The sequence below is a fragment of the Cyrtonyx montezumae genome, unplaced genomic scaffold (assembly GCF_038088225.1).
Source record: "Cyrtonyx montezumae isolate F1298 unplaced genomic scaffold, pur_monq_1.0 scaffold_14, whole genome shotgun sequence".
In the NCBI taxonomy this organism is placed as follows: domain Eukaryota; kingdom Metazoa; phylum Chordata; class Aves; order Galliformes; family Odontophoridae; genus Cyrtonyx; species Cyrtonyx montezumae.
This window is the reverse complement of record NW_027071870.1, coordinates 3,598,542-3,621,360: the sequence shown is the minus strand read 5'-3', so window position 1 is coordinate 3,621,360 and position 22,819 is coordinate 3,598,542. Positions and strand designations below refer to the sequence as shown.

Sequence of the window (22,819 nt, the reverse complement as noted above, 5' to 3'; positions counted from 1 at the left end):
GCTTATAAATATCTAAAGGTGGGAGTCAAATGGATGTGGGCAGGCTGTTTTCAGTGATGCCCAGGGACAGAACAAGAGGCAACAGGCACAAATTGGAACAAAGGAAGTTCCTCTGTGATGGTGACATGGCACAGGAACAGGCTGCACAGGCGGCCTGCGCTGTCTCCTCTGGTGAAGACATTCAAGACACGTCTGGACACCTTCCTGGGGGTCCTACTGTAGGAACCTGTTTCGTCAGGGGGTTGGACTCCATGGCCACCAGAAGTCCCTTCTAACCCCTGCATGCTCAGTCATTCAGCACTAAGAAACCTGCCCTGGTACCCTGGCAACCTACAATATCGAACTTCCCTCCCCTGAGCCAGGTGATAGCAAAGCTAGCCAAGCTCAGCTACGGCAAGCACAACCCAGCGCTTAACGAATGCCAGCGCCGAGCATGCGCAGTGCCCGCCCTCCTCCCCAGCTGCGCCTGCGCGGGGCGATGGGCGCGTGGCGGCTGCGGGCTTTGCGTCTGCTGGGCCTGGCGCTGCTGTGGGGCTGCGCCGCGATGGCCGAGGCGCTCCTCGTCACCGTGGCTCCGCCGACACCGGCGCAGGGTAAGGCCGGAGGGCTGTGGGAGCTGCGCAGCCCGCGCCGAGGCCTCCGGGCGCCGTTCGGAAGCGCCTTGAGGACGGGCGGCTCCCGCGCCCTCCTCCGCCGCCGGTGGGGCGGGACGGGGAGGGGCGGCCCCAGCGGTTGGGGTCTCGGGGTGGGGGTGGGCTGGGGAGCCCGCCGCCCTTGTTTGCACGCTGATATTGAGGAAGTCACCTAGGAAGAGGAAGCCGGCTGCGTGCTGTTCGGTCCTGGGGTCGCTTTGGGGTCGTTTATATCGTAGCCGCTTTCGGGAGGCGGTTGAAGTGCTTCCTCGTGTTTGAGAGGTGTTAACAGATGCGAGCAGAAAGGTGCTGCTGATCTGTGCTGTGTGCAGGCAGCCGATGCAGACCGTGACGCCTGCTTTTAGCGTCACAGCTGAGGGATCTCGTTTGTTTAAGGTAGGGTTTGTGCTTGAACATCCGACTTGGTGAGACCTGGGGCAGCAGGGGAAGGGAGCTGTCAGTTTCTCAATAGTTCCTCAACAGTTAGGAAGGAACTTGCTAACGGCCGCCTGTTAATCAGTCTCTTTCCAATAGAAGCATAAACCAAACCACATAACTTGATTCGAGACAAAACTGGATTGAGTTGGCAGCAAGGTTCCCAAGGAAAGGACTTTTCATGTGCTTCTATTTCCATGTGACTTTAGGAGGTTGCTCATGGCAGAAATTTTGTTGCTGATGTACAGAGAGGTCATGAAACATAAGGCCTTGCTGACTGTCAGATGACTCAGTTATGAAGTGATGGTCCCATGAAAGCAGGAATGTGGTTTGATGGGCGGTCTGTAGCTGGGGGACCTGACATGCTGTGTGCTGTTCAGCTTTGTATCCAGAGCAAAGCAAGGCTACACAGGTTGTCTTGTTCCCTGCTTCAGAACATCCCATAAGGGAGATATTCTACAAGGCTTGGTTACTGCAGCAAAAGGAGAGTTGAGGGGAAAGCTGAGTACTTTTTCTAACAATGCCAGTGGGTGGGAAAATGGTTTAAACTCAGAATGTAGATAAGTAACAAATTAATAGGAACTAACTGTGAGTAACATAGTTGTGGAAAGATTTGTGACTATCTGAGCAGGTGTACTGTTTTGTTTTTTAGTGGAATAGTAACAGCTTCCTCCTGAAAGGGTCACTGATCTGAAGGCTACAGAGCAGTTCTTAGTGTTTCAGATCCTTGTTTTCCTTAAAAAAAAAAAATATAAATAAAAAAAACCCCAACATACTATTAACAACACAAAATACCCTTTTTATAAGCTGCATTCATGGATATTAGAGAGGTGGAGTAATGTTTTTAAACAAAGGGCTTTTTTAATTGTGCATTCCATTGTGCCTGTCTTTTGTGAAGGAAGAGCCTGTGTGCTTTATCTGTGTTGCTACACAGGTCCGTGGGTACATTCCCTAGAAGGTGAGGTCATACAAGTAATTCAGGTATTACAATTCCTGTATGTGCTGGCAGGGTTCTAGTCATTAAAAAAAGAAAATTGAGCATAAGCAGCCGTTGGGGTAATAATTAATAGCAGTAGTAATTTTTATCTATTTCCCTGTGAGAATATAGCCTTGATACTGTAGCTAGCTCTGTGCGAGGTGTGTTGTAAGATGTGTTATGCTAAGTAGAACACTAAGTAAAAAAAGATGTTACTTATCAAATACTGCTTCTGCTCCTTGGTAAACCAGGCTTGTAAAAACAGTTCTTCATTTTATTAATTTTAGATGCTCAATGCTTATTTCATATGTCAGTATAGACAGAATGACTGGAAAATGTATAAAAAACACTGTTACTGTTGGTAGTTGTGCTATGCCTTACAATTTTTTTCCCAAATAAAGTTACTATGGTAGTGCCTTGAAAACATCTGTTTGAATCTGAAAACTTCAAAGTTTTTTTCTTTTTTAATTATTTTTTTTTACTGTGCCAGAACACATAGTGCTGTTTCCAGGTGGATTGGAGGGGCTGGGTGTTCCTTAGCTTGAGTGAAGTTTTGTTCTGTTCTGCACTCCTGAAGGGGAACTCTGTAACTGGTGGGAAATGTGTGAATCTTCTAAGTTAGGCAGCCCAGAGAAATGTATAAAGCAGAATTAAACTCTTTTTCCAATTGCTGGGGTAGCATTGCATTTTGTAACAACTTCATCCTTTTTTTAATCAGGATATTTGCTTGTACCTGGTAGTGTGTGTGAAGGGAAAAAAAATTAAGTATTGTGTTAAACATTTGATGTTCCTGGATAAATATAGATATGATACCTGTGGTAATTTGTTTTTTATTTCTCTAGCATGTTCGGAGTTTTCCCAGAGGTCCTGTGAAGAATGTTTAAAAAATGTTTCGGTAAGTATATATATATATGTATTTTTAAACTGAGAACTTGGTGCTTTTCCTCTTGCTTTTAAGCTGAGTTATGTGTTACTTGGTTGCTGTTTGTTGTTGTTCTCTATAAATGATGAACCTAGTTAAACTGCACTTAGTAAGAGGAATCCATATCAGTAGGTTCTAGTCTGGCTTTGAGTTGGTAAGAGTGGTCACTCAATACTCATCTCTCCACCCCCTTCCCCCCCACACACAGTATCATACTGTGCTTTGCCTCTTTAGGTACTCCCATTGGTGTGGGTGCTGGGTGCTTCCACAGTGCAGTGCAACTGAGCAAGTTGCTGCTCCTGGTTGTGACTCTCGCACTTAGCTTTGGTTGTATTTCCATCTTACAGGAGAGCTGGGTAAACTGTCTGGTGAATAAAATGCCTTGCATTTCTAGTATCCAGATGATGAGAGCTAGCTATGAATGAAGCAAGCAAGAGATGCCTTTTTCTACACACGTCCTGCACACTGCATTCAGCTGAAGCAGGCTGGATTGTTGCTTTGTAGATGTTCAGCCTCTCTGCTGCCAGGCTAGATTACTGTACCAAAGTGTTTAGGTTTTCAATGAGACCATAGTAATGTAAACATTTAAATCAGAGGAATGTGATTCTGTGTCCTTTACTCAAAACCTTTGTAGCCCCACAGTATGGTGAGTTGTGATTAATATCCAAGTGTCAGAGAGAGCTTCCGTGTGAGAGAGTGTCTCCAGTTCTAACCTTAGATGTCACTGGGAAGGATTGCTTCAGAAATCCTGCAATTGCATAAGTTACTGCAAAACCTTCACAAGAGAAAGTTGAGGAATATCCAAACTTATCTGTTCTGTGCTTGTTTTATCCATGTATATGTCTTTTTGAATTAAAACAGCAACAACAACAAAAACAATCGCTTTGTATTGCGGTAGCCATTGACTGTGGGCTGTGGACTTGTGTATTTGTCATCTTAAACTTGGAATTGTGTAAAGATGTCTTCATTTTCAAAAATGTGAAGTAGGAAACAGGAAATACGGGTCATTGAAGATTAAATGTTCATTACTACTGCTGGTGTGTCTGTCACTTCAGATAGGCTCTGCAGCTGATGCCTGTGAGGACCGAGACTGGCACATGAGCACCACTTCATTAACCTGAGAGCTGTGTGTTCACCTTGTGAGAGGAAAAAGTCCTTTAGATGTCTGTGCTCTGAAGGCACTGTAGCAGTTAGAGATATATTATTCTCAGAATCTGTCAAACCAATGATGGAGACCAGTCTTGTGTCAGTGACAGAATGATGGATGATCCAGGGCAACTACTGCAATAGCATCAGAGTTAACCTTGAGGAGGTGACTTTAGACTTAATTCAGGCAATTCGCACATACATTTACTGAAGAAGAAGACTGTAAGGAAAGCTATCAGCATTTGTTTGAGCAGTGTGAAAGCAAAGAGTGCTGGAATTAGATAAATTGCTTTAGTTGAAGAAATTGAAGAAGATGATTATATAAGTAATAGCAGCAGATAAAAATGAAAATAAAACTTGTAATGTTAGATAAAAATCCAAACGAACTGTGAAATTTATTCAGTTAAATAGAATTACAATTCAAAATAATCAGATGTTTAGCTTAATTATAATTGAGTTGGTCTTCAAAGTTGGTGAATACCTATTTTTTCATGTTTCTATCAAAAAGTTTTGAATACTTGGTATTGTTATGGTTGTGCTATTTCATTTTAAAAGTACTATTTTGTAAGGAGTATGAGTGTATGAGTTTTGGACCTTTTGAATCCTGAAACTCAACTAACTTTAATATTTATTACTATAAGGTTATAATTACATTAAAATCTGAGAAATGCAACTGTTATGTGATAACGTGTAGATATTGCTTCATGTTTTAAGAGAGAGATCTCTTCATGTGATTCTCCATTTGACTTGATTTACTGGGTTAATTGTTAATTTTGGTAAATATAAACACAAAGCCTTTTTATTCTTATGTGCACTGAGTACTTTAATATGTTGCCAAAATTATTTCAGACTTGTATGACTATTTATTGGCTCAACGTACAAAATTCAAGTTAGACTTAATTTGGAATTGTGCCAGGACTTCTGTAGGTTCCATACTATGAGATGCTATCAGTGTGTAATACTGTATCATACTTTTGTCTGTGGAGAGGAGAATTTGATGATAAATTGCCTTAAAATGGACTAATTGTTGTTATAAATTGTTTTCTGAAGAACAGTAATTTTTGTTTGCTTGTTTTGCACAGTGCCTTTGGTGTTTCACCAACAACACTTGTATGGATTATCCTGTGAGGAGCATTCTTCCACCGTCTTCGTTATGTTCACTCTCAAATGCTCGATGGGGAGTTTGCTGGAGTAAGTACTAATCCTGCTTCTGTGGTAAGGATGTATCTACAGGTATGCTCAGTCTGAAGAGTGGCTGCCACTTCCTGCAGCTTTTCTCTGATAATTAACAGTGTTGTGGAGGGGTGGAGAAGGACAACAGTTATGGTTGGAATGTGGAATATCCCTTAGGTCAGTTCAGGACGGGCCCCAGCAGTGTCCCCTCCCAGTCAGATGCACACTGCTAGCAGACTCCATGCAGCAGGAGCAAGTCAGGCAAAGAGCAGCCTAGATGCTGAGCACGACCTGTTCAGTAGTAGCCAAAACGTTGGTGTGTTCTCAGCACTGTTTGAGCCATAATTCCAAAATACAGCACCGTACAGGCTGCTGTGAAGAAAGTTAACTCCCTCCCAGCTGCACCCAGCAGGGAAAGACATTTGTGCTGCGTCCTTTTGCAAAGTGTTGATTAAGGGTATTTATTGATACTAAGGGTGCATTTGAAAGTTAGGTTGTTGGTTTGGGTTTTTCTAATAGAGAGAGGATTTCTAGCTTGTGTAATTTGTGTTTCTAGACTGAATGTAGCTTAAACACAGAATTAAAACAGTGGAATGGAGCAAAAATGGTAAAAGATTAAAAAAAAAACACAACAAAAATTAGCATTTGCTTCAGAAATCTTGTTATAAATTCTATGCACGTTGTGGTCAATATCCAGACTTGTCTGGACACCTGCCTTTGTGACCTGTTGTTGGGTACCTGTTTAGTAGGGGAGTTGGACTCTTCAGGTCCTTTCCAATCCCTGTGGGTAGATTCTGTGATCTAGTCTTACTGAGGCTCTTCCCTTCAGGTTTAGTAGGAAACTTAATCTGTGAACACGGTCATCTTAATTTTCCTTTTTGGAAATAAAACAGAGAAACGAGCATTGGCTCGGCTTTGCTGAAAATAAAGGCGAATATTACAGCTCTCAAAATTCAGGAACAAATGGCTAGCTTCCAGTTACAGTTTTTTATGAAATAAAATATTAACACATTATCAACCACTGCTGCCTGTGATGTACGTACATAACTTCTTTTTGGTCACAATACAGTGACTGAAGAATTTATTGGGAGGACATAACTGTGGAACTGCACCAGAAGATAGATATTACAGAATGAGTTGTAATACCTTTTTGTGTGCCTAAAGAGTGATTTAAGAAAAAAAAAACGTTAGTGTAGATAATGCATAGTAGCAGAATTCTAATGTGAGGTGCAGAGTTGTGATTAGGGTAAGGTGTTGGGGTTTTTTTGTTCATGGAGCTGAAAAAAGGATTGGGAAGGAAAAGAACTATAGGGAGGATAAATGTTAATGCTGGAGTTTAACAAGTTAAATATATTCATGTTTTTCAGTAAACTTTGAGGCTCTAATTATTGCCATAGCTGTAGTAGCTGGAATCATTCTGGTGTCCATAGCAGTTTGTTGCTGTTACTGCTGTTACTGCAGGAGGCGTTTCAAGAAGTAAGTATGTGTATTTGTTTTCTTTACTAACTTTGGATGCTGGTCTTCCCTACCTGCTGATGCACAAAAAAAAACCCAAAACCTTTTGCATTCCAACATATAATTCCAAGACTCCAATAAGAGTCTTCCAGTTTGGAACCATATTTATGTCATACTGTTTTATTTGAAAAAAGACTACAAAAAGATATTTAGTGACAGGTAGTGATGCTGGAATGACAGAGAGGTGATGTTATTAGTGATAGAATCACAGACATTTTTTAAATTTATTGCTTTATAATTCTGCATTTTTACACTTCCTTAGTAAGACTGGACATGAAATATTTAAATGGCTAAAATAATAACTTCTTGTGATTCACAGTGAGTGATCTAAGGAAAGCAAAAAGGGATCTGGTGGGGAATATGTAACTGTGTGCCAACATCCTATGGTATTTGGGTACCCATGCTTCACGGTTTGCTCCAGGGTCTGTGAGTGGGTTGTCAGTATCCCAGTGCATTTGCCAATTCAATGAAATATTGTGAATGTATGATGATACTCTTTTGCTCTAGGGTATTAAGGATGACTGACCTATTTTCAAGAAAAGTAATACTGAAGAAATTAAATATCCCTTAGATCTTTGAGAACTAGTAAAACTGTTCTTTCCTACCTGTGTACTTCTTTAATTGGCTAATGTCCTTTTAAAGGAAGGGAAGTCAGAAAATGAGCAGCTAACACGTGCAAACTCAGTGCAGCCATCTGATAAGTGCTTATTTCCCAGTGAAACACCTGAAAGGCCATGTTTATTGGGATATCACATTAATCTCCCTAGCATCAGTGAAGTTTTAAGAGTTTTAGGTTTCTGGGCAGTGTAGTTCCAGCTCTGTACCTTTTGTGCTTCAGATTTCTCATGTCAGTGAAATGTGGGCCCTCGTTTCTTGATCTGAAATGATTTCTGTACTATTTCAAGTATGTGTAATTCATTGTTGTTGTTTGATTCTTTTGTTAGAATTTATGTAGTTGTACATTGTTTAGTGCTGTCCTTCAAGCCAGAGAAAAATTGTACATGTGTGGCTTTCAAGAAAGATAAGGTCATTCCTGCTTTCTCTTTTCCTTGAAGAAGCATGTACCTGTTCTGGTGGTAGATTGTTCTGTTCTAGTGCAAATCCATCCCAATGCAAAAATTGCTAACTGTAGCCCTGTGCTGATAAGCCCTGAGGACTCTATAAAACTGCTTTAGATTTTATGTAAGATCTGTCAGCTTCCTCTGCAGAAGAACTGTGTAGGCTCCTGTGGCTGACATGCCGACAAATAGAGCTTGATTCCTGTGAAAAAAGAGATTTGTGTCAGACTTCAGTTTTAGTAGCTAAGTCGTCAATCACTACTGTAACATCTAATTCTAAAAATAGAGGGTTAGTTGAGAGTCATCTTATGCCACTACTCCAAAGGTGTCAAGCTTAATCTCCTGACACTTAAAGGATTTAAAGGTCTTGTCAAAGTGGGGTCCAGCTTATTTGAGGAAGATTCAGAATGTATTATTACACTGCAGCCTGAGATATTAGTAGCTTTAAACCCACTTATTCTCAGCAGGAATTCATTTGCTCTCTACTTCCTCAGATTTGAGGGCTCCTTTTCCACAAAAAAAAAAAAACGAAAAAAAAAATAGGTATTAATTGGAAACATGAGAACTTGTGAAAGTGTAGTGTTAGATCTGTTTTATTGATTTATTGGGTGTATCTTCAGGCGAAGTCTTGTTTCGCAGAAGCATCAGTATTCCAGCGGGGAGTTAGCAAGCTGTACATTTATGTTTTAGAAGCCAGCACCTGACTCCATCCCTACCAGAAATCCTTGGGCTTTTAGAGCAACGTTGCATTTTGTTATTTTTACCGTGTGCTTGGACTTTGAGTTTCATTCCGTGCCCTTGAGATATAACTGTTCATGAAACTTTACTAAAATAAACTTTCTCCTTCACTACTTCAGATTATCCATGCCTCTCCCACAAAAAAGTGATGGTTCATTTCAAACGTCCTGAATTTGATGAAAAATGTAACTTCCAATTTCTGGACATTGCAAAGAAATCGCTTAGTGCTATTTTAGTTATAGGGAATAAATGCATTCTCTGAGTCCTATATCATCATTTCATTGATCTGGTGGTTTTATATTTTGCAAGACCAATGTGAAGTGAGACAGTCAAAAATACATCAAGGTCTCCAATAAGGTAGTTTTACAGAAAAATGCCTGTGAATAGAAGCTTCTAGTCTTCTTGGCCATGCAAATACAGGGAATTAAATAGTCAGACAAAAAGACCTAGCATAGTTTTCTAGTGAAAGGAACCTCTGTTTTTTACTGTTAACAGCCCTGGATTCTTAGAGTTAGACTTTCTAACTCCCAAGTGGTAACAAAAATGGAGGGGCTAGGAAATTTGTATATTAAATGCTGTGTGAATTAGTGGAGTGCATTTAAACAGCTAACGCATTCAAATGTGTATGGACTGATTGAATGGGTGAGAAAAATGAGTTCACATTTCCAGTTCTGACCTCTGTATTTTTCATCTTAAAACATTAGACATGCTCTAATTAGCCACTGGATGTCACTCTTGTTTAACTTGTATATTGGTTGCTGCAGATGTGTGGCATTATAATTGTGTTTTTCCTGCTAATAGTATGTTAATACTGCAAATATTAAAATCATTCTATCTCCAGATAGCACATTCAATTCTGAAAAATGATCTGGAGAAGCATGGTTAGTGTCCATTCACTAATCCTGAAGAACTGTGATTTACTTCTATCAAACCATTAACAAACAATTATTGTTTAACATATGTTCTGGAGTCTTACAGTTCTCATATAGTATCACTGATGAATAAGTGAAGCTGAACTTTCTCAAAGCTTTTCCTAATGGCAGGGAAAGGCTGTATGCTGCAACTCTTACTGCGTTATGCAATTTCAGTGCATGCATTCAGTGGAGCGTTTTGCTCATGCGTAGCTCAGATGTACTGTGTAGACTTGGCATTTCTCAAATTCACACAGCTGAGGCACTCAGGTGGGTTCTTGCTTACTCCATAACAAGGCAGACAGCTGACAAGACAGTTCATTCAGACTGTTTTCCTGAGGGCAACTTGAGATTGGATAGCGATGGTTGTTGGAAAAGATAAATTGTCCTGACACCAAAAGCTTATGAGCCATCAGTCTTCTTCCAAGGAGCAACAGCGAACTTAACTGTGCATGTATGTGTGCAGTTGGCTTACTGTAAATGGGGTGTGACATGTAGAGGAAATAGCAAGTAGGAGCCCTGCTTCTGGAATGTCCTATAGAGTTTGAATGGCAGGCAACTTACTACGGTGAACAAAGCATATGGGTGTAGGAAAATGTGAAGGGGTAATTCTACAACCACTTCCATTATTCAGCAGTGGTTTTTTTTTCTCCTTTATTCAGCAATGAAATTTTACAGAGCTGTAAAGAAGTGTCTTGGATCAGACCGTAAATTTTTGAACATAAGTGCCTAAACACAGATTGTGTAACACTGAAGTTGCTTTTTCTTCCTCATGTGCTTTCTAGCAGACAAGATGAAGAAGAAGAACAGCTAGCTAGAAAAAGAGAGGAACGAAGACTGCAGTCCCTTCAGAGGTAAGTTTTTCCAGGTTGGTGTGCAGCTATACACTTGCAGTAACATAGAAGTATTCTGCCCTTCTGAGGAATGCTTAGAATACTAATCAAAGAGTCCAACAGAGACATTGTGAAATTTCCTTGACAGTGTCAGACTTCTAAAGAGCTAGGCTCAATGTCAGACGTACAGGCTCGATTAGGAGCTGGTATTTCTGTGACCTCTGCGTGGTTGATGATCACGGTAGCAAGTACCCTGAGCTCTCTGCTAGCTGACAGCAAATGGGAGTCTGAAGTCTGTCCTGGTCCCTATACTGGACTGATGCCTGTCTGTGGCACGAGTTAATGCCTCGTTGAGGCTGGGAAGCCTCTTTTTGAAGTGTAAAATAACTTGTTTGCTTTCTTTTGAAATAAAAGTAGACAAGATGATAGATAAATACCAAGTAGAACTTTTGCTCAGGAAGTGGGAAACTTTGGCTCAGATGTTTCAGACTTAATCCCACATTTCTATTTCTATGAAAACTGTGCACAAAGAAGTACAAGGCTGATAGTGCTTCAGGGAGTCAACCCTGACTACTCAGTGAGAGCAGCATTCTTTGGGATGGGGGATTTTATACCTTATTCATGGTTTTTATATTTTTTACATAAACAGTTTTGATTGGTAAGGCTGTGATTCACATGATACATACCAGTGCTGTGTACCTTTTGAATCATAGTTCTTTGGTCTTATCAGTAAGATACCAGGTGGGCATCTTCACTGCCTGGCCATTGCCTGTCATTTTCTCTTGAGCTTAGATTCACTGCTGGTATGAGTAGGGACTGCAGGGAGCAAAGGTGTAATTCAGTGTAAGACCCTTTGGGGAGCTTTTGAATGAAGGCATTAATTTTCTCATGTGGGAGTACTCCACATGCTGACACCTTAGCATGGACCTTGTTGCTGCAGCAGTGCAGTTACTCTAGCTTGAGATTTCTGAATTTATTAATCTGAGTCTTGCTATAAAACTGTGTGTGTTCTTAAGGTCAGCCCTTGACAGCTGATCTAGCAGTGGTGACTAACTGCTGTAGTAAGTGACAGGGTTCTGTTCTAGTTGTATGCTTCTCTGTATATTACATTAAGGGGCTTTTTCCCTTATATTTCTGTCCTTCTTTCCTTCTGTTGTATCATCTTTTGTCCCAGTTAGAAAAAGTTGTGTCAATCTGTAGTTCTCACAAACTTTCCTACTAGTCGTTGATAGTTTCCTGCCCTCAAAAAAGACATTTACCAAATGAAACATCTCAGAATGTATCCACAGGTAGCCAACTATTCTTGTTTTCTGGTTTTATTAACTTATTAAATCAGTGTGACAGTGTACAGATATCCAAAGCCACATTGCTACAAACATTTATGACAGCCTTTGTCTATTAGCAAACTGCTACATCCTGTTGTTGAGAAGCTGCTTCTTATACAATCTCATAGTCGTGCTTTCTTGGGAAATACAATGAACAATCAGACTATTGATGTTCTAAAGTGCAGGGTGCTGTGATTCCACTGTCTCTCAAGCTCACTGAAAAATACCACAGAATGCATACAGAAAATCTAGATGTATTTTTTTCCTCTCTCTTTGTAGATATTCTCTTAATTTTTTTTTTCAGAAGTACATCATGTTTGCATTATGATTTTGTTATTTTTGTTACTTTATCTTTAGGGAAAACCTCATATAGTTAAGTGATGGTTATTGTGCTTTGACTATTACGAACAAGCTTTTAGGAAGACATGATGAAATACTCTCTAAGATAACTTTTCTGATATTATGAATACCTCCAGAGTTGTTAAGAAATGTGCTGTAGACAGCAAGCTGTACTGGGATGATTTGATAAGAGTAATTGATTCTGTATCTTTTGGTGTACTAATACGGATCCCAGTTTTTCCTCAAGAACCTTGACAAGCTGCATCCCTCATTCGTTCTTTGTCACCCTAACATCAAGATTTGACCTTTATAAAATACTGCAAGTAGGCAGAAATTCCAGTATCAGCAATACATAGATGATGTGTAGCTATGCTTGTTATTCACCCTTCCTAGCTAGCACTTTTATTCTGTCCATTCTGTTGTTTTTGTTTTTGTTTTTTTAATCAGATCAGTCAAGCTGAAATAAAGAACAAAGGAAAAAGTGGCTTTCTTTAAAGGAGAGAGAATTCTGTGAGGAATGTGAGCATTTTGTTGTATGTCAAAACCATGTGCCCAGTTGTGCTAAACTTCTTAAGGCCATACATATACTATGATCAGTTAAATCAGTACTTAATGTGTATATTTATTTTAAAGCAGTGGCTCAAGTCCAGAGGCACAGGAGGTGACTGTGTACCATGACATTTCTACTGTGATATGTACATCAACTTCAAATTGTTAATACGGTTAATCTTTAGGAAATGTGATGCTTCTGGAATATGTATTTCGCTGTGCATGCAGAAGCGGTGTTGCACTGGATGGTTTACATGGCAGAACTAAGCCTGAATCTGTTCTTGAACTACGCTGAGGAACAAAGATTGCTGGAAGCAAGCAGGCTGTCCTGCCAGAATGATTGCTGCAGTTTTGGAGCAGCAGCTCTCTTTCCTGTCTTCTCAGGGCTGTCTGGGAAACAGATAACACTATTTCAATTGTAAGACAAAACATAACAGCAGGCCTGGGGTATTTCATGAGTTCTGAACACATGCACCTGTTTCTTATCTGAGGAAGGATTGGTAGGCTTGTGGGGAAAGTGCCAGGAGTAGGCCAGAACGCCTCTCCCTATCAATTACTTGCTTCCTGTGAGTCTTGTATGAGGAGGAGTCACTAGCAGTGGGCTCTAGAGTACGTTAATAGTCTTTTTTTGACCAGTAAACTACAGAGAAAAGTCTTTTATTATCCAGAAATATGTTAGTATCTAAATTCAGAGCCATAAATACGCTATTACATTGTTTAATAGAAACACAAGTAAGCATCTTTAAAAATGTTGCTACCGCATGGTGGTGGACAGTGAGGATGGTTGACAGCTGGTGTCTAACAGTCTCTTTTTGACCAGTTTAACCATTTTTTCCTTCATCTGATATTCTTGACCAGCTTGCTTCCTGTTGTAAAGACATTTAGATCAGTTTCCAATTTCTCATTACTTGAGATAATGAAAAATATACTAATTCTGATCTTTAAAATCTACCAGATGTACTCTAACCCGTGACAGAGTTTATGGGAATTCTACAGAAAAATCTGGGGAGATTGAAAAACGCCATTGAAATATAGAATTTGTACTCGGATGGGAAGGAAACCTGAATTCAATTTAACTACATCACCAAAGGAAAATTGGTATCTTATTATGTAGCTTTAGTCCTTTACTTGACTTCATGTCATCTACAACATAAAAAATCATATTTAAACATGACATCAAGTATTAAGTCTTTTTCTGTACTCTTGATTTACAGCTGCAAATACATGGCACTTTTCTGTCTGTAAATCATGATTTGTGTTAGAAGTTGATAACCAAAGAAAAGCTCTGATACATTGAGAGAGAAGCTGCCAAGGATAATTCGGTAGTGTTAAGGGAGAACAGTGTGTAGGGAATAAAACCAGAGAGGATTGTAGTTCATTTACAAATAACTGAGTATGGAGAATTACAATATGATTATTATAAGGAATTATTATCAGGAAAAATACTTTCTTTGCTTATAACACTGAGGGCAAATTGTATGAAGAGGCAAGAATTTAGCATACAGAAATTGGTGTAAGAGGAGTAGTATTAAGAGAACCAACTTGGAGCACTATGTAGTGGCACTGGTTGATGAGAGTGTAAGGTGTTAACAGTAGGCTGTCTTTGGATGGCTGATTCAGTCACTGCCTGCTCAGAATTTTATCTGACTCTTCTCAGTGCATACCAAAGCCTTATTTATTGTGTGTGTGTGAATTCAGACATGGATGTTATGGTACAGCACTGACTGCCTGCCAAAGTTTGAACGTTTCCCAAATATTAACAGTTTACTTTTCAGACGTAAGTAGTGTAAGGATTTCAGAATTTCAGATTTTTTGATAGCCTAGGGAGGTTTTCTAAAGGGTTTCTGAGATTTACGGCTTGCACAAGCTGCTTTCAATCCCAGTTCTTTTGATGATACTTAGTACTTTCTGTGTTCAGATCAGATTTAGTACTGAGTACTGAGATTTGAGTTGAAGCTGCAGTGGTCATTCTCCATTGTTTTAGCCAGAATAAGCAAAACAGTCAAATACACGAGTGCCACCAGTAAAAAGATGCATACAGAAAAACCCAAAACACTTGGTTTGAGGTAGTAACGTATGACATCACATGGTAACCATGCAGAAATAAGGAGTGGATTTATACAGATGACTGCTTTGTGCAGAATCATTCCGTTATACTCCGTGATATCCCTTGCCTTGTATCATATCTTCCTCCTAATGCAGCATAGAAAGCAAGAATTCTATTGTCAGCTTCACCCTGTACCAGTAGGTACACTTCATTCGTTTTCTTCCTGTTCTTTTCAACCTTTCAGACCTGAATTTTATCTTGACATCCTGATCCCCTAGTTTTCTTCCTCCTCCTCCTTCAGCTTGGCCAGGTTGCTTTGTTTCCCTTTCTATCCCAATGGGACAAAAAGGAGGTAGGTATCTTAGGGAAACAGTTGTGGAAGATGTTGAGTCAGTCTCTGTTTGGTTTTCTCATCGTGCTTTATCAGCAAGCTTTCCAGAAGTGCAGTTAGAGGGAAAGGCAAGTTCAACCCTTCAGATCCTCAGGAAACAGGATAATTGCTTCTGAAAACACACAAAATCTGATGAGCTTTAGGAATTGTTTGAAGGTGGAATATGCATGGGGCAAATGGGATCTTCAGTGAATTAAGCTGTCAGTACTTAACAGCTCTTTGCTGAATCTGTGCAGGTTAAAATTGAGAAAAGTCTCAACTTGTCTAATTGGGATGAATTTTGATACGGGCAACAAACAGCATATTTTTATGTTGAGGAACAATTTCCTCAAAATATATAGAAACTGGATCATCCTTGTGAAGTAGTCATGTAGGAACTTTTTGCTTTGTTTTTAAAGAAAGCAAAACAGTCTCTTTGTTAAAATGGTTTCCATTTAAAATTCCTTCATTTTTTCATTTTTACTTTTGCATGGAAGGGGAAGAGAGAGAAGAAATGAGCTCATTAGGTTAGGTTCTTGTTTTATGGGAACGGTCGAAGTTTGCAGAGTTAGATACTGTCTCAAAAACTTAGACAGCATAACTAGGTTTTTTTTTATTTTTTACAGTAGTGCAATATTGTAGTGTTCTCTGGATACAGTGCTGTATCTTAGAAACCTGCAGATCTCACATTTGCTGTGCTGCTTAAATAAAGCAGTAATACAGCAGCTCAGTGCCTTTCATCTTCATAAAAATATTACATTGATTTGTGATTCTGAAGCAGACTGTTTTCATAGATAAAATTTACAGTTATATTCCTAGCTGGGAAGCATTAGGGAGTGTTCTAGTGTTACTCCTTGATTCCTTATGTATGTATATGTACGTACATCCGAGCACGTTACTTTTATATATAAAAAGCTGTTCTGTTATGCTTGCAAATGTATTTTTTAGTGATATTATTGGTTCGTGGGAAGTTAAAGATTCTTATCTTTAAGATACATAACTGACAAATGCATTTTTTTTAATTTGTAATTGCATATTTTTAACAAATTCATATTTTGCTTCTGATGTCTTTATTTGTTGCAGGAAACATGAAAGAAAACAGAAGCATGATGAAATACGTAAGAAGTATGGTATGTGATACTGTTATTTCAATATTCAATATCTGAATTTATTTTTTCCCCTTCTCCTAATGGTTTTTAAAATTCACAGCAGAAGCTTGCTGCTTTATGAGCAGCAGAACTAATCTGGTTTCCTACTCATGTGTTTTTTGCCACCTGAGCACCTGATCTCATGGCTATTATGTTCTTATTCTCTTCTTGTGCTGATTCTCCAACTGGGTGAGAGCAAATTTGCTGGATGGGTTGTTTGCTTCGGGTAGGTATTTAAATATACTGTGAGAAATGGTTTGTATCCTCTTAAGAGCACTGATTAATGGGTTGTTTTGTTGGTTTTTTTAATTCTTGAATTCAACAAAACAATCTGTTGGAAATTTGCTAGTTAGTAGTCCTAGTCCCACAGTTATTAAAGGAGGGCAGGCTGGCTAGAAGTTAGCAAGGTTTTTAAGTCAAGCTTACAAAAGAAAAAATGATGGAGGATGCAGTCTCACATTATGATTCAAATTGTTGGATTTGTTTCCTGTGAAGTGGAACTGTGGTCCAGTAGGAGATGCATATTGCAAGGCTGTGGGACCTGGTGCCATCATGTAGCAGACTTTTATTATCTAGGCCTGTCAGCCCTTTCAGTTTTCATTTGACTTGTTCATTGAGTTAATAGTACTGTGTGTTCAGAGACAGATATGCTAAAACTATCCTGCACTTATTATGCAAATTACAGTAATGTCAGGGAAGGTGATTCTAGGGTCTGAAGAGTCACTCCAAGCTGTTAATTTATCCTCCTCTTAAACTGATTGGCAGAGTCTGGCAGTGCTTTCATCAATCTGCAATGCATCCTTTGGCAGATGCAGGAGTAGTACTGTTTGGTCTGTATGGGAAATTCTCTCCCTGGGAAGTATGCTCTTCTGCTGGAACAGAGGAAAAAAATCAGTGTGAAGCTTAAGCTGTATGAGGAAGAATGTTGCAGAGAGAAGAATTCTTCTTAGATATCTGTCATGAACTCCAGTCCTGTAGTGTTTTGTAGTATAACTGAGCTGCAGTTGGCAGACAGGGTCAGTTCCAATAGGTCTGAATCTGTTTATTGTTTGGTTTTTTTTAATTACCTTTAAAAAAACCACAACCAACCACCAACCTTAGGTTTTGACTTTATAGTATAGCAGTTAGAATATCAAAGCACTGCGCTGAAGTGGCATTTCAAATGGCTGTGTTCAGTTACATTCTGGTTGTGAGAGTTAGTTCTGGATGGCCATACAGCTTAGTGAAGACACACTTCCCTCGTCAGTGCTTAACTTCAGGAGTGCTTGGTTGGGTCTTGTTTGGAATACTTGAGTTTTCTGAAGAGTATGACTGTGATTCAGTGGCTCAGGAATATGTATACCAAATTTAAAATCTTACTTGTAGCCATCCTAAGGGTTAGAGTCTTTTTGCCCCTCAGCTGAAGCATGGTAGGCCATCAGTGACCTATTCAGGAACAAGTTTGTGCATTCTTTGTTAGTGGAAGGTGTATCTTGTCATGAAGAGTCAGGAATGTCCATTCCTTCGTGTAGTTAGACTTTGCAATGCAGTTTACCTACAAAAGGTCATGATTTGACTGTCAGATTTCTCTAGCAAATTTTTATGTGAGGTTTATTCGTTGACAGGTTTGCTTTATTGTGAAGTCAAAGACTAGTTTATATTACCAGATATGTTTGAGGCCTATATTTCAATAATTCATTGTTTGCCCTAAAGGAAAACTCAACTCTTATGTGAATCATTGAATGGAAAGGATGCATGAAACTGAGGAAAAATGAAAGACAAAACGTCTGAAATTCCTAAATATCATTGCTGATCTATACAACTTCTGTTTTGATAACATGCAGACACATGGCTGTCAAAATAAGTCAGTGAGACAATGCAGTAAGTCCTGCTATAACCTTTAATCTTCTGTCTTCATTTTTAGCTATCTAGCAAATACATATGTTAGCATATTAAACATAATCTAATAAAAATTGCTGCAAATAATTATGGAGACTCTAGATTATTTTACACTCTTACGCGCTGCAGAGCTGATTCTCAGTTAAGTAGGCGTGGATGAGTGGCAGAATGACAATGACTTAGTTAACCTGACTCTGTAGATTAAGATGATCATGCCTGAAATTTCAGTATTTGGTTGGCTTTAAGGGAATGCCTTTTCCCATTTCATCCACCAGCTTTCATTACCCCATTTAAATGGTAATTACACATTTATAATGCATTGCAGGTGTCACTCTAGCCACAGTCCTTTGGGAGCTTTGGAAGCCATAGAGAGCTTTAGCAACCAGGAATACACACTCAGAATTCTTTCTTTGTGGCAAAATTTGATAGTATTTCTCATTTGCTCACATGTGAATGCAATATGATTACACAAATTATATGTTGACTGTTAGGAAATTTTAAAGTAGAATTCAGAGTACTCTGCAGCTTGTGTAGCATACAAAGGAACTACTATTTAATTGCTGCTGAATTTGCTGCTATTGTATGTTCAGTATAGCATTAGTAAGAAGCTGCTTTATTTTTTTTTTTCCAGGATTTTGCCTGATATTAGTGGAGGGATTCTGTATCTCTATTTTTACAAATTAATTGCTTTTCATGGTTTTGGGCTTCTGAACCACTTAGTTCAATACTGCAAAGGTTTTGATAGCTAATTTAGTGATACATAATCCTGTCTCTTTTATTTGATGTGACACGTTGATTTATATATTTGGTAGTTCGTCTCAGCAATTGTTCTTCCTGTTTGCTATGCATACTTCTTCACACTGACCTTCTTTAGCATTCTGGATGTAAAACAGCAAAACTTGTATTGCTGTACACTTGAAGCTGTTTAGTTTTATGTTAAGAATAGGAATGTTAACTTGGATGTTAAAGAGGAAATGAAGATGTATGCAGCATATAGCAAATCAGCTCAGTTTTTGAGGTGTATACTGTGTCTTGTGCCTCTTTTAATTCTGTTTTCCAGCAATGCTGGTATGTGATGAGGGTGAGAAGCTACATAGTTAGCATGCTATATAGTATAAATGAATGAGCTGGGAAGACTTATTAAATTTCTACAATTGTCTTGTCATTTCATATGTAGTGGGAGGCCTTATTATTTCATACAGACTAAGGAAAGATGTTTGACTATTATGCCTTTCAAATTTTCTAGTCCTACATAAATACTGGTAAGTAGGTCAAATAGTAATCTCATAATGAAGATGAATAAATGTAAGATGCTCACATTTCTTTTTAAGTGTCCTGCACATTGATCTTTTAAGTTTACAGTAACATTTAGAGGACTTTACTGCAAACAGGAGTCTTCAGCCTGCAAGAGTGTAGCTGCTTTGAACCTGAGAGTGTAAATTACAAGTTGGGTAGTTGCTTCTCTGCAAAAAGGAAACAGCCAAGAGAAACAGCTTTCGTGTCTGGTTTAAGGCAGTCAGTGAGTTTCAGTTGCATTGGATGTGCTATCCAATTAACTTAAGCTTGCAGCTCCTTTTTAAATATCATGGCTAAGAGCAGCTGTGGCAGCTGACAGTAGCTTTCTGTCATGCTGCCTTTTTCTGTAGGTCTCCCCTTTTCTCCACTTACTGGATTTTGAGACAGCACCTTTGGTAAGAATTGATGCAAGTCATGAGTTGCGTTCTCCTTGTTTTTACTTAATACAATCTAATGGTCTACTTAAAATGCTGAAGACTGAAGAAACTTTAATCATGGATGCAGATTTGAGAACAAGATTGAGCTCCCAAGTTTATCCAGTGTTATAACCACTGTGATTATCCTCATTCGGAAGGGGTCTTGTACCTCCTTCCCTGGGATTCATCTGTAGTTCTGAATGCCCGAGCAATATATTTCCAGGACTGTACAAATAAGACAGGTCAGAGAACTTGAAGTGAACTTGAGCAGATACTTTCCACATCTTATTATCAAACCTGATATTAAGGAAGCACTGCAAAGAAATGTATTTGCCATAACAAACAAAAATGACTCATTCACAACACACAAAAATGGCTAGTTTGAAACAGCTTTTGGCTGAGTGTGTTGGGGGAAGGCAAGTAAAAGACTGTTTGCCTTCTTGAAAATGATATATTAAGTGTACCTTCCTCTTACTAACTGGAAATTGGCAGTACTGGATGTGGAACACCGCTTCGTTGAATCTCAGCTATTTGAGCTGTAAGAGAGCATTTCTGTGGTTTTACTGTGTTACTTAGCACTTCATACACTGGAAGGTATTTGTTTAGATTGAATTATTGGAAAGACACACGTACACTTGCCAGACTATATACAGAAAGATACATAAATAAGTCAAGTCAGCAGAGTTATATGTGTGCATTTATGTGTTGTTTTTCAGGGAGATTTTTGGTATGTATCCTGTAGTTGTAACAGGTCAAAGACATGCACTGGTTGAAGCAACTCAACCAAGGCAGGCACTTCCTTGATAACCTTAATTGATTTTATCTGTTTGTTTATGAGGCCTTTTAAGTGGTTTAGCTCAAAATTAAGGTTATCCTTTTATTCCAAAGTTAATTTTGTCCAGGAGTCTAGCACTTGTTCTCAAGTTTGGCACCTAGGCTAATGAGTGACACTGCCTTCTACAAGTTTAAAGATTAGAGAAGAAAAAAAAAAAGAGATCTCAAAATACCATTGATTAATTCCTGCACAAATGCTTAAAGGATGACTTCCTCTGAGTAATTACAGGAAGGGCTAGTGCCTTTGATGCAAGGTACTCTTATCAGGTAACTAGATTTTCTTTCTTTCTACCTAATGGAAGCTGCATAAGTGTGACTGACCCATTCTCAGACAAAACAGCAATTAGATATGAGGGCTGGTTTTAACTTCTTCGAAATTGGCTGCTTGAAGTCTCTGTTCTTGAATAGTTAAAAGAATCTTTGTGCATGTTCCATAATACTTGCTGTTCCCTATCAGGTAGTCAGTTGCAGTTACAGATACAACAATCAGGCATGCTTCTTGCTTGGCATTGCTGTTAGTTTGAAAGAAAGGCAACAAGGCAGTTGAGTGTAGTCTGCCTTCGGTCCTTCTGAGTAGAAGATCTGTGAGGAGTTCCAATGAGACCGGCTGGTGACAAGTGTAAGTCTGTTGTTACTGCTATTGTCAGAATAGTTGTGAATTGGGACAGTTTGGTTTAGCTATCTTCTCTCTCTATATCGCAAATAAATGAGATAAAGAAGAGAGTCCAGGCGTGCCAGGCAACAGTGCTGAAATGTTGATATCAAAGAGATGGACAGTTGCCCTGCTCTTTCATGACAGATCAGCTTCTCTACTCTTGTGGGACTCATTGTTTTCAGTATGCCCTCCCACCTAGCCCAGATGTGTCTAGCCCAGATCTGGTGTGCGGTTTAGAATCCGTCTGGAAAAACTGCTGTTATGGAACAGTGATTGCTCTGCTAACCTTTAAAGAAGATGATATGCAAATCCAGACACTCAGTATAATTGGGTGGCTTCACAGTGTTTTCTGACAACGTTCTGGTTAAAATATCAAGAGTGTTCGTGATGGAAACATGCTGCCACTTGGATTAAGTGGTGCTCTTGTTCTGGTCCCTGGTGGTTTTATTGAATGGAAGGGTGATCTTCATTTGTTCCTGGAGATTGTTGTCCTGTGGCAGAATGCCCTAAGTGGCTGAACATGACAAATGATTGTGCATATTTGAAGTAGAGTTAAGACAGAATAGCAGCATCTTACATCTGGAACGGAAATGATGCTGGTATGGAAATTATAAATGCTGCTTTCTTTTGTTTTTCAGGTCTTCTCCATGAATCTGATAATCCATACAGCAGATTCGAGAATGAATAAAGCTGTGCACCTTCCTTTGGAGATGTACCTCCAGAATACAGAAAGATTGTGGGTTTATGGTTGTTTTCTTTGTTGCTTATTTTCATTTGCTCTTTGAGGTCATCTTTTATTTCCAAAGATGGGTTCCCAACTCCCTGCACTGGTTATAAAGCTAGATGTGGGTGAAGAAAGCTAGATGTGGGTGAAGATTTCATGAAATACATGTCTCTATCTTTAATCTATATAAACTATTTTTCTTATAAATGGTTTTTGGTTGTAGAAATGTTTGCTGGTGATATTGATATTCGTGAAACATTACTTTTCTTCATCTTAAAACTGTCTTTTGTTCCCTGATTTATGTGATTAACAGTCGCAATCATGTAAAAAAAACTCAGCATCAACTGCCACCTAAACTGTTGTTCCTGTGTTCCTAAATAAAGATTTTTTCTTTATTGTATCTGTTACATAAAAATAAAAGGCAACGAGGGGGCATAGCTTCACACAGCAGAAATAGCTGATGTTGATACTGAGGTAGGTGAAACTACAGCAGGCACATCTTATGTAGCACTGTAACATGAGAACGGTTTTCTTTTTTGCCCTTTGAAGAGAGGTCTTCAAAACCAGTGTCTAAGGGCTTAAAGAGGGGAGTGTATTTATTTTTGAGTAATTGAGAGCAGTCATGGAAGTCAGTGATCTTGAAAAAGAAATTACTTCAGTGAGCAAAATTGCCAGAATATAGAAATGAATGTAGAACGTGGCTAGGTGTGTATGTGCCTACTTTTAAGAAGAAACATCAGCCTCAGTGAATGTTTTTCTGTTGTTTGCTTTTCATAAGTCCGTAATGGAGTGAGTGTGGTGATTTGGACCCAGGCAGCAGCTAAGTGCTGCTCACCTGCTTCCATTCCTGCAGTGCGTGAGGGAGAGAATGCAAACAGCACAGGTGAGAAAACAGATAT

The 22,819-nt window shown here is 39.1% G+C and overlaps 1 protein-coding gene across 1 annotated transcript; it reads left to right on the top strand.

Annotated features, from left to right (window-relative positions):
* The first annotated feature begins 433 nt into the window (after window positions 1–433).
* LOC136045387 (pituitary tumor-transforming gene 1 protein-interacting protein-like) lies at window positions 434–22,046 on the top strand. The gene is made up of 7 exons (XM_065731211.1): window positions 434–593; window positions 2,886–2,938; window positions 5,194–5,302; window positions 6,652–6,760; window positions 10,292–10,360; window positions 16,053–16,099; window positions 21,835–22,046. Exons 1-7 carry the CDS (start codon window positions 434–436, stop codon window positions 21,882–21,884), a joined length of 597 nt encoding a protein of 198 aa, XP_065587283.1. The 3' UTR covers window positions 21,885–22,046.
* Window positions 22,047–22,819: the final 773 nt, after the last annotated feature.

Excerpts from the sequence above, each read along its gene's own strand:
- LOC136045387 (XM_065731211.1), top strand. The coding sequence starts at position 434 with ATGCGCAGTGCCCGCCCTCCTCCCCAGCTGCGCCTGCGCGGGGCGATG. Across the intron at positions 10,361-16,052 it reads AGACTGCAGTCCCTTCAGAG|GAAACATGAAAGAAAACAGA; the intron begins GTAAGTTTTTCC and ends TATTTGTTGCAG. Across the intron at positions 16,100-21,834 it reads TGAAATACGTAAGAAGTATG|GTCTTCTCCATGAATCTGAT; the intron begins GTATGTGATACT and ends TTTGTTTTTCAG.